The 12,541-nt window shown below is 41.6% G+C and overlaps 1 protein-coding gene across 1 annotated transcript in view; it reads right to left on the reverse strand.

The window, feature by feature from the left end:
- igf1rb (insulin-like growth factor 1b receptor) overlaps positions 1-12,541 on the reverse strand; it is a 69,668-nt gene continuing 57,127 nt past the window's right edge. The window contains exons 16-21 of the mRNA XM_066647525.1: positions 12,168-12,388; positions 11,963-12,070; positions 11,636-11,801; positions 11,172-11,301; positions 8,501-8,635; positions 1-5,972 (exon numbers count right to left, since the gene is read on the reverse strand). Coding sequence (XP_066503622.1) covers positions 5,510-5,972; positions 8,501-8,635; positions 11,172-11,301; positions 11,636-11,801; positions 11,963-12,070; positions 12,168-12,388 — 1,223 coding nt within the window. The 3' untranslated portion in view covers positions 1-5,509. The remainder of the gene's footprint in view (positions 5,973-8,500; positions 8,636-11,171; positions 11,302-11,635; positions 11,802-11,962; positions 12,071-12,167; positions 12,389-12,541) is intronic.

Below are 12,541 nucleotides of genomic sequence, written 5' to 3' on the forward strand. Positions count from 1 at the left end.
CACACACACACACTCACTCCAGCAAGGTGCCACTATAAACAAAATCTTCATTATCAGTCTCCTGGTTATATTCTCAGGGCACTGAGTTTTATTCACCTTTTTTTCCCCTTGTATTACAATGGAAAGTGAAAACAAAGAAACAAGTTCTTTCTTTCTATTTATTTGAAAACATGGAACAACCAGGCTTTATAGAGGCTTGGACCACAAACCTTTCAGGACCCTCCCCTCTCAATATGCAACATGTGAATTTCTGCATCTATAATATATCCTGTGTTAAACACGTCTGAACTGTTTCCTCTCACACACTTGCTTCTCGTCACATGTACGGCAGAACCCCGTTGCGCTTGTACAAATATCAGAATGGTCATTGGTAAAAACGTTCACATGGAATAAAGTGTACAAAACATTTTTTTTTTCATCTATATAGATCTAGAGTAAGCCATCGTTTCCCATCACCATCACCTGCCCTCTCTCGCTGGACGTCGTGCACTCGTAGAGCACACCGTAAGAGTCCAGGAATTTGATAAAATGGGTTAAGTAAAAATGATTGGAAGCAGCAATATCATCATCAGCAGCAGCAGAGCGAAGAAGGTCAACCTTCAGCCCTGAGTTCATCGAGCCCAGAGTGGATGGGGGCATCACTTGGAATGGTATTGCGGATTAGAAAGAGAAAGAAAAACAACAGAGTGAGGGTGTTTGGGTAAAAACAATCTGGAGGAGGAGACGGAACATCATCAAATCTTTAAGTTAACCCCGAGTCTGTAGAACAAGCTTCATCTGCTCTAATCCTAACTTTAACCTTAAACACTCCAGCGTTCCCCTGCGATTGCTCTGACTTCGGCATCTGTAGCAAACGGTTGATCATCACAAACCAACTCAGTGGAAGGAAGTATGGGGCATTTTAGTTTGCTCCAAACGTGTAACATCTAACTGTATTCGTCTTTAATTTAGATTTACGTTGATGTTTTATGATGTTAACAACGAGGCCGTACAATTGTAAAGAAACATGGATAATCACACTGCCCTCCACACGACAGACCGGGGTTCGGGGTTCAATTCCCAGCTCGGGAAGTCCATCTTTAAAGTCAATCTATAATAAGAAATAACTTTGTTTCATGTCACAGTTCATATTAAGTATAATTCATCATTCTATATCAATTAAATTTGTTGCTCCTTCAAAAAAACAAAACAAAAAATGAGCTGAAATTGTCTTCGTATAAACGTCTTAACGATGTCTGATGACATCAGCGGTACCCCGTGAGCGTGGAAAAATCACATTAACCGATAATAACAACATCACTACATTGAACCGCCCACTTTTTCCAAACAAATTGTGAATAAAATCATGTCCAAATGCACTGAATTTTTGATTGTAACCGTTGTTGTTTTGAAATGAATCACAGAAAATTACGTAAATTCACCGACACCTCCTCGTTTCTGTTTTTCTTTTCCTACGTAGAGGGCACTGCTCCTAAATCTACAACATCAGTCTGTCCACTGACACCTGCTTCGCATTTCTGGATGTTTCATTAATGACTTTTAAAATCATTTAATAAAAGACTGATGATCAACCATTGGGCAACAAACGTGGCAGAGAGAGTGAGGTTTAAAACGCTGACGCCTTCCTTAAACGTTTATGATTCTTCTGTATGTTTATTAAGCCTCTGGTTTAATCACAGTCCTGAACTTGCTCTGATCGGTACATATTTTTCTGTCTCATTAAAAGCAGCGACTGTGGAAAGAGAGGGTGATGATGAGGATGGCTGTATTTATTTATATATATATATATATATATAAAAAAAAAAAAAAACCCAGTAATAATAACAATAATGACCGTGACCACCTGACAACAAACCCGTTTTTAAACAAGCCCTGTCCATTCTGATTGTTGGCTGCATAATGTAAAGAAACAAGGGGAGCTTTGTTTGTAAATTACAGTTACAGTGAACAGTCCGATAACGTCATCTGCAAATTTGTGTTTTGGAAAGTGGTTCAGATATCCAAGGCCCAGAACACGTGAAAAAACATCAATGAAATCTCACCAGAACATACATTCGATACACCTGACGAACAGCACCGGATCATAGGCCACCAATACACAGTCCACAGCGTTCGATACGATTTGCAGCAGAAGTGTTTTTCATTTCGATTAAAGTTTGGATTCCAACAAACTGCATAAAAAAATAATAATAATAAAAATAGGGAACATACAACATAAACAAAGCTTGAGAGAAAAGACTCGCTAAACAACTGAACACCGGAGGAGGGTTAAACACGAACAACCGCTTCACTCCAGCTCTAACTCAGTAACTCGGGACGTCCCGTTTTGACCGCTGAACGTTTCTGTACCGATGGTTTTTTTTCCCCCCTGTCGCTGCAAAACAAAGATGCATAAATTAAACATCAGCAAAGTTCCAGCAGATTCGAAACTAACTCATAAGGCCTGTCCTTTCTCGGTTTACTCTCTCAAATAAATAAAGAACAAATTGGAGGTTGTTATAAAGGAAATAAGAAAGCAGCCAGTTTGTACAAACATCCACAAAGCCAGCACTTCTCCACTGCTAGGTTTCATGGTCTCTGTAGTGTTTCAGGTTTACCCCAGATACACCGAGCAGTGACATTGTCTTTTTTTTTCCGTGAGTTTGTGGCGGTGGTGATGGTGGTGGTAGGGGGCAGAGAAAGGAATCAGATGTATTTTCTTTATATACAGTTACATATATATTCATAAAAAAGGGTGAGGTAGATAAATGCTTGAAGGAGAAATGAAAAGGAAAAAAAAAGTCCCAAAGTCATGAAAAAAATATAAAAATATCTCAAAATGTAACAATCAAAAGGGGATTTTTACAGTGATTTTTAAACATATCACAAAAAAATTCATCAAAATAAATAATGAAAATCAAAAGGGAAAGACGTAGTGAATTAGACGATGAACATTTCCTTCACAACAACACGTGACTGGCACTCGCTGATCGACCCGGACTGTGAAATGTATGAAAGTGACCTCTTGAATGAACAATTGTAACAGTTCCATGTCAAAACCAAGACCTGCACAGATATGAAAGAATCCTATCCTTTAATGCGTTTCAGTGTTGGGAAGTGGGCAGATGGGTTCATAAACATGGCGGCAGTGTCACAAACGCGGTATGAGAAGACATGATCGCGGTTTCGAGGTCAGCATCGCGCTCAAATAAGGAACTGAAGTCTCAGCCGTTTATATCTTCACGTTAATTAAGAGGCCGTTTAATGTAATTGACGCTGAACCTGGTTTTGAGGCACAGAAGTAGTGTGAATGGAACAATTTGGTGTTTTGTTTTGGATTTAGTAGGATCCTTATCTGGGAAAACTGACGACCACTTAACGCACCGTTTCAGGGGGTGGGGGGGTCCTCAAACCGGTCGACAGCACTCTCCGGGTGCCTGAGAACCCATGTATAACCCACTGGTACACGCAAAAATTTAGTGAAATCAGTGTCGAATGATGGAAAATGACGTCTAAAACTTTGAATTTGACCTGAGATTTTGGTTGATTCTTTATAAGACACAGTGCTGGACTGTTGACGGTGTTTTCAGATGATGCCACCATGAATAAAAAATGTTTGGAACTTTTTCCCAATAACATAAATACTAGAAAGGCCAATGTGTTTAATAAAATTAACAAAAAATCTCAGTTACGGGGAAAAAAAACAACAACAAAAAACCAAAAACAGTAGGTGAAGAGGGGGAGGGGAAAAAAGCTTTCCACTTAGGGGCACAAATTATAAATAGTATATATTTTTTCTTTTTTCTTTTTTTTTTTTTCTGCAAAAAGTACAAGCATAAGAAAATGGACTGTAGTGGACACAGTAAAGGATTCAACCCGAAGGATCTCTCTTACATATAGATATATATATTACAACCACAAAAGAAAATGAGAATAAAATAGCAGCTTCTTTCAGTTACAGACACACAGATGTTCATCTGAACTGTAAAAAAGGTACAAAAGTGACAAAGAAAATGATGTGTACACTCCGTGGTCCGACATACAACTGAAAGACCAATAGAGAGATGTCTGAATTACGCTCTAGGGGGAAATGTGACGGGACTTACAAAAATACCTGCTCGCTACGATGTCTGAAAACACACAAAAAAACCTTCAGTTTAAGCATTTTTCAATGCGAATCTCTTCTGGGGTTACTTTTCTTGCGATGTGGCCATTGCATTTGTTTTTCCATTCTTCATTGGTACTCCTTTTGATTTTTGCATCTGGTTTCTATCTGAACGCGGCTAGCTCACCCCAAAGGAAGTTCTGCAGTAGGACTCTGAATAAAAAAAACTAAACAAAAACTAAGAAAACAAAAAAACAACAGACATCTGGTCAACAAAATAAAGAGGAGGCATGTTCGGTGAATTGCTGAAATACCTCTCTACTGATCGCAACTGTTAAGCACAAAAAGAGCTGGAAAAAAAAAATTATATATATTTTACACCAGTGTAAAAAAAAAAAATAAAAAATGTGGAGTGTTGCATTTGCTCTCAGGTTCTCTGAAGAACACGAAAGGGCCAAAAAAAATTAAACAAATAGAAAGAAAAGAAAAAGAAATGGCAGGTTTGAGAACTTTTCTTCTCGACTATTTTGAAAATCTGACTCCAACAGTATGGGGGTGTTTTTTTTTTTTTCCATTGCTCAGCTTCACCTCTTTCACAGTGGCCCCTGGCTTTAAGCCAAACTTTCTAAAGGGCCACTGAAAGGGCGCCCCCTGTGGGGATACAGGGACACGACAGCACACACCCTCACTAACCTCTCTGGCACTCTCTCTTCAGAGCTACCATGCACTGTACAGCATGTCTTTGGACACACACAACAGAAACAAAGACATGGTCGTCCCCTCCCCTCCCCCGAGTGCTCCTCTGTTGGATTTGCTTAAAGATATGCTCCATTTTGTCGGTACAATAATGCCACCTCACCAATGACTGATTTGTAGGCATCTAAACTCTTTTTTTTTCTTTCCCTATTTGGAAATGTATAAAAGTAACAAAAACAGTATAAAAGCAGTTCAGCTCTCTTCAGGAGGGAGTGTGAGCTCCTTGGAAGTTATTTGTGTTTTGTATTTTTTTTCCTCCTTTTCTTCTTCTCGGTTTTCCAGGTTGTACTTCTACAGCACGTCTCAGCACTTTCTGGAGGTCTGCGCCACCTGCTGTGAGTTCATTGCAGGTCAGAAATACATAAGGAAGAAACAAACAAAACCAAAAAAAAACAAAAAACAAAAACAGCATCCATTGAGGTATGATTGAAGGTATGGCCTGGACACCTTAAGCCGTACTATTTTCTATTTTTTTTTCTTCCCCCCCACCATTAAGCCATGCTCACTTCCTCGTCTGGTCGTTCTGTTCCAGAAGGGACACAGACAAAGGTGGAGGCTCTAAGGTGCCCCAGGCAAAAAAAAAAGAGAGAGAGAGAGAGAGAGAGAGAGAGAGGCTCAATGTGACCTAGGAAAGAGATTTGAGGGCGAAATGGGAAGGGGGAGTGTGGATCAGCACGCTGATGATTGGGGCAAGGGCAAGGCACGCTCGTTTTTACGCCCGCCGTTCATATGTGCGTAAGGCAGGCTCTCGTCGAACGGGCTCCTCAGCAACAGGGCAGGGCCGTTGGCAGAGGAAACGGACCCGGAGGCAGAGCCCGAGCTCTTGTCCAGCCCCGAAGAGCCTGGGGATGAAGGAGGGGGTGAGGAAGGCCCCGGGACGCACTGCTGAGGCGATGCCGAGGCAGGCGTGAGCGGCTGCAGGCTGGTGGAAGGCTCCAGTGGAACGTTCTCCATGGTGCCCACCTTCTCCATGTCCAGCTCCTCTGTGTCAGGCGGCTTGTTCTCTTCACTGTAGAAGAAGCTGACCTCCTTGAAGGCCGGTTCCAGGTCCTCTTTGATGCTGCTGATTATCTCCAGGAAGGACGGCCTCATCTTGGGGTTGTACTGCCAGCACATGCGCATCAGCTCAAATCTAAACAAACACAGGACACGTACAGGATTACACACCTAAAGACGTCTGAACACAACCCGTGACCGGCTGCTGCTTGTAAACAAAAATATGAATTTTAGCTCTGAGTCATTCCGTGAGATAAAAACGCTTTGAAGTGTTTCCAGCTCTGACCAACAGGTGGCGGTATGAGGGAGAGCTTGAATAAAACATGCTCCCTGACAGCAGCTATGGGCCAAACACAGCTGCAGTGATCTCATAGTGGATTCCAAAGGCCTGCTGCACTGCAAAGCAAACACAGCACTTGTGATGAAATTGCTCGGCCAAGCCGTTAAACAGCCGTAAGAGAGTCTGAGTCTGGCAGAAAAAACACAGGAGAGTGGCCTGCTCTTATTCTTACACGGCCAGAGAGAGAGAGAGTGAGAGAGGAGGAGAGAGAGAGGAGTAAAAGTAAAGAGAGTAAAGAGAGCTAGGGCTAGAGTTTATACTGTGGAGCATTCCAGTTCACCACTTTTAATTATACACAAACAAGCTAAGAATACCAGAGGAGTCTACAGACTGCTGCAATAAATACCACCCTGCTCCCTTCACCAGCTTCATTCCTTTCCTACACACACACACACACCGACATCCTATATATGTGGTAAATTATCACTGTACTTTTGGAGCAGAAGGTCTCCATTTCTTTTAACATCATTTGGAAAGAGTATTTGGCCAAAAAGTCTTTAAAATAAACTCGTGTAAAATCCACTTACAGTGAAACTTAAGAATATTTTCCCTTCTTCTCAAAATGTAGCTTCTTGGCAATACAATGTTTTGTTCCGACAGTGACGGTGTGTGTGTGTGAGAGAGAGAGAGTGCGCGCTTAACTACTGTATTTTTATATAATTTGTCCCATATGCTGAACAAATATAGACCCAGAGGTATTGGGGATTTTCTAAATCTAGTCTTATTCATAACAAAATAAAAGAATGAAAAATACAGTAAAAATCGCAAATTACTCTTAGATCATGGGTTAATTTTCAGTTTTATTTTTGTCCGAAAGAAACGAGACAAACACATTAAATAACCGCGCAGCTCCCGCACACACAAACTACTCTCTTCATCAGCTGACGACAAATTACATTTACTTCTGTATTTGCGTGCACACACACACACACACACACACTCACACTCAAACACACAAGCGCACACTGCTCAGAGTCTTGAGCGCGGTACACATGCTAAAACACACTACTTCAAATAAACCCCAGTCCACTCTGCCCCACCGCTGAGAGAGTGGACCCAGTGCCCTGAGCTTGTTTTTCCTGCATGCCACTTTATGAGCTTTCCACTGAGGGGGAGAGGCTCCGGGACCTCCGCAGCTAAAATGGCTGCAGACGCTGCACTCCGCTGTTGCACAACACACGGCGCGTTCAAAGCTTCTTCCAGTTTACAACGTGGTAAACAATTCATCACCCTCCGACGTTTTCGCTATCGCATTTAAAACAGCTGAACATTAAATCACATTCAACCCGAAAAACACCAATCAAATAAAAACAAAAGCTGTAGAACAACATCTAAATGCTGTGTTGTTTTGGAGTACAATAAACCCAGAGTCTCTTCTGGTTCATACGGCTGCTGTTTACAGTGTTTCTATTATTTGGCATGGACCGTTATACTCCGTGTCATGAGATGATGGCAAGCTAAACAGGCGGGTATGAATATTAATATGATTTTAATGCTTGAGCAAAGTATTGACAGACTAGAGAAGCAAATCGAATTATAAGTGAGTATAAGTTACAGGAATACTGTCAAAGTAGCAACTCCTTCTTCTGGTTTCATTTTACTGAGGAGTAATCTCTCACACACACACACACACACACACACACACACACACACACATAGCTCCATGACGTCAGCCTCACGTTATTTAAAACAAGTCACTTAGTTCAGCTGGGTAAAACCGCAGCATGTCTTGTGATATAGCTATGGACAGCTGGTCATTGCCAGCCACGCAAACTCTCAGGCACGGCTGAGTGGGACAACAGCCAAGAGCTAGCTGCTTTAATTGGATGCAAAGAGATGGGCAAAAACTGGACCCCAGAAAGGCAGGAGGCTGAATGTCTAAGGTTAATGGAGTCTGTTGGTTCTGCTTGAAGTGCACAAAAACAACCCTAAGTGAGCCAATGTGGTGTGGACCGATCTAAGACAGAAAGTAAGGAACCAAAGCCGGGACCCGGAAGCAGTTTCTTTATCCCCCTTCAATCAATTGTATTCATTATTTGAATAAATAAATGTAAAGTTTTGTTGATTTTCCTGTGTAGAGGCTAAAATGTGTCGTAACTAAAATGAAGAAAGTGCTATAAAAGACCCGCCTCGATTTCCAGTAAATAGCTGGTTTAAACACTGCTCTGTGGAAGCCCTAATCCGGCAGAATACTGACGATAGTAACACAGCAGGTGGCAGGCTTGGTTCTTGCATTAAGTTACATCAGTTCTACTTGCATTAACTGTCCAGCTCCTGACCTCAGCAGCAGATATAATAACAGAGAGAGGGGTGAGGAGACTCACAGCATATCTGGGCATTTGTCAGGCTTGTCCAGCAGGCCTCCCTCCATGACGAAGCGCAATACCTGCTCATTGGACATGCCCTGATAGGGCTGCTCTGCCAAGGTGGCAATCTCCCATAACACCACCCCAAATGACCTGAGAGAGAGAGAGAGAGAGAGAGAGAGAGAGAGAGAGAGAGAGAGAGAAAGAGTAAGAGAGAGAGTGAGAAAGAGTGAGAGTAAAAGAGAGAGAAAGAGAGACAGAGTAAGAGAGAGTAAGAAAGAGAGCAAGAGAGAGAAAAAGTGAGTGTAAGAGAGAAAGAGAGTAAGAGAGAGAAAGAGAAAGAGTGAGAGAAAGAGTGAGAGAAAGAGACAGAGAGAAAGAGAGAGAGAGTAAGAGAGAGCAAGAGTAAGAGAGAGAGAAAGAGTAAGAGAGAGAGAAAGAGAGACAGAGTAAGAAAGAGAGAAAGAGTGAGAGTAAGAGACAGAGAAAGAGAGACAGTAAGAGAGAGAGAGAGAGAGAGTAAGAGACAGAGAAAGAGAGAGACAGTAAGAGAGAGCAAGAGTAAGAGAGAGAGAGAGAGAGAGTAAGTTGTTACTGTTATAGTAAGTGATTAATCAAAAGCAAATGTAATTTATTTTAATGTTTAATATAATTTTAATATTGCTTACTGAGACAAGAGGAATTCTGAAATATTTCAGCTTTAAATATTACATTTTTACAAATAAGACATGGCTATGACTTGAGTTTGATAATGAAATGTCAAAGTTGTTTTAGAGACAAACATAAAATAACAAAAATATTCAATTATTTAATGTAAATTACTTGTAAAGCACAAGTCCCAAAGGTCGACATGCTGAGATTTACAGGAGTGTGTGAAGATTATTATTATTATTATTATTATCGTTACACTTATATAGCGCCTTTCTAGACACCCAAGGACGCTTTTACAATCTACACTGCTCAGAACGCTCAATTCACACACACACACTGGCGAGAAGCGTGCACAGCGTACTCTCAACCAGAAACGATCGTCCACCTGGAGGACTGCGTCGGGCACTAGGATTTCACCCAGGACAGAGCGCCAATCCATATCTGGGCACACACATTCACACTCATTCACTCACACACCAGGACAGTTATTACAGAAGCCAATTCACCTACCCTCCATGTTTTTTGGACTGTGGGAGGAAACCGGATGCATAAAACAGATGAATTAAGCACTCATTACTGACGGGTATTAGAAATGTTTATGGTTTAACTCAGAGGCGACTAAAGCATAACTAGGTTTAATGTTAAAGAGCCCGGCGGCGCTGAAAATGACGACAAACCATGACGCATTTAGTTGTTAGTCACTCGAGCTATAATCTGTAGTGTGTTCCCCACCACACACACATTACTCAGCCTTGTTTTCTTAACATATGAAGTGATCAGCTTGGCATCTGCTGTGTAGATCTGCTTAGAGCCCAGTCCATGCAAGGAAAAGGTCTGTTACTCACCAGAGCACTAAAATCAAACTATCTGTAAACATTTAAGCCTAATCCAAGCAGGCTTTATTACTCACTCAAGCCTTAAGCTGACACTAATTCAAATATTGGAAATGACTGGATGAAAAATAAAGCAATTAAATAAATGCGCGTTGTAATAAAAAGGTTTCTCAATAGTTTATCACGATGAACGATTGTAGCAGCTTACTTTTGTGTGTGTGATTTAAACAAATGCACGATGATGGAGTGGTTAATGAACAGAGCCATTCACATAACAACGATTCAATACATTTTAAAATCCAATAATTTTAACGAACCTTATGTAGAAACAGAATCAGAAGCGCAAGATGTATTTGGTACTTGTTTTTAAAAATTGCAAGATGTGTACGTTTCTGTTCTACATTTCTAAGTTGATGTGAAATGATGCTACCAAATTATAACCTTAAAAACATGTCTATATCAGTGTCCGATAAGAAAAAGTCACTGTATCGTGAAGCTACACTTGCTATTAACGTAAAAAATGTGTGGTACTGTGACAACCGTGCATGGGAGAGTTATTTAACAGGAGATACACAATGTGCAGCTGTGTACATCCATCTGGGATTGTACTTACGAACAGTTGAATAATAATAATAATAATAATAATTTGGGGGGAGCCAAAGGGGAGAAGTGAACGTGCAGGAGGCCAATGTTTCTACCTCATGTTCACTGATGAGGCTTTCCTGCCAAATCTGCTTGAAATATATAGGGAGAGATTTTCCTCATTTCCTCCATATATACATTATAACCACATGGTGCCTGTGCATCTGTGAGAGCAGCTGGAAAAATACATGTCTTGTCTGTGCTCAACTATGAATCCCTCAAAACCAGTAATAACAAAAATGATTAATTTGATTCGAGGGAACGAATATCTTCATTTACAGCGAATTTATGTAAAATTAAATAAAAAAAAACTAATGTTCATCAGCAAGTTTGACGGTTGGCCGTAACGTCCCGACGTGTGCACCCCCTTTTATACACACACAACCACATTTACACATTCCCCATTTACATTAGGAATAACTAGACTGGTTTACACTGTATCCCATGAAGTAGGTGAGTAATAAGCCGTGCAATACAGCAATTCTGAGATATTAAGGGATTAAACAAGGTGCGGCACCGATACAGAGACACAAGCTTGTGTGCTTTAAAAGTCCTGCGCTTACCACACGTCCGACATAGTAGTGAAGACTCCATCTTTGAGGGACTCTGGAGACATCCAGCGCACAGGCAGCAGGCCCTTCCCGCCCTTTCTGTAGTAATCAGTCTCATAAATGTCCCGCGTCATGCCAAAATCTACAGAGCCAGGACAAATGAGGTGAGATTCTATACGGCGAGAGCTGTCCGACAGCCAAAGCTTATACGCTTACGTTTGTGCAAATCTTTCACTGGTTCGTTACTGATTGATAGAAAAAAAAAGCCTTCCGAGCACAGCTTTGCCAGACAGCGAAATTCATTTGAAGGAACAGAATACACATAAAAAACAGTCTACGCATCAAAAACAGATGTTGCAGCCTAGCTACAGAATGAATACACAAGTGCTAATTTAATAAAAACCTTTCTCTCTCTTTGGCTCGATGTGCGTCAGCACCAACCGGACTACACCTTTTTAAAACTCTGTGTCGCATACCTCCGATTTTAACTGTGAAGTCCTCCGCCACCATGCAGTTCCTCGCTGCCAGGTCTCGGTGGACAAACTTGTTTGAGTTGAGGTACGCCATGCCGTCTGCAATCTCTCCAGCCATCTGAATCATCTTTTTCAGCGGAGGCAGAGGCAAAGGCTGGTTGGGCGTGCTCTGAGGAGGAGAGATCAGAGAAGATTCATTCTACTACTGCTAATAAATCCGCTAAAAACACTAGCAATGAACAGGGAAAAACTGTTCACAAGCAGTTGCACAGCCACAAACATTATATGAAATTAAGGGAGGGAGGGGGAGGGTTCTTTGTGTTCGCTTGCCTCTTTGGACCGTAGCGTTCGAAGATAACTCTTGAGATCTCCCCGTGTCATGAGCTCCATGATCACTAGAGTGGGCTGTCCCTGTGAGACCACGCCCAGCAGACGCACCTGCGACAATTACCACGAAACAGAACTCACCGTCAGAATCGATAAAACACTTAAATATCGAGTTACAATGTACACTAATATCGTTCCTCATCCTCACCACATGGTGACAGTTGAACTCCTTCATGACGGAGGCTTCGTTGAGGAACTCGTGCATGCTGGCCGACTTGTTGACCGTTTTGATGGCGACCCTGGTTTCAGGCTCATCCTTGACCACGCCCTTTGCAATGCCCTCATACACCATTCCGAAGGAGCCCTGGCCTAGTTCTCTGCACATTGTGATTTTTTCTCGTGCCACTTCCCACTCATCTGGTACATACACTGGAAAACGTAAGCAGGACATGTTTATTGACTGATGCATCTGAATAAATAAAACGGAGGAAAACCTGAATATGCTACACATTTTAATTTCAGTTCACAGCTCTAGTTACATGCCGTTACTAGCACACGGACCTGTTTTTTTGCCAGAGAGCC

This window comes from Hoplias malabaricus, chromosome 16 (assembly GCF_029633855.1).
Source record: "Hoplias malabaricus isolate fHopMal1 chromosome 16, fHopMal1.hap1, whole genome shotgun sequence".
Classification (NCBI taxonomy): Eukaryota; Metazoa; Chordata; class Actinopteri; order Characiformes; family Erythrinidae; genus Hoplias; species Hoplias malabaricus.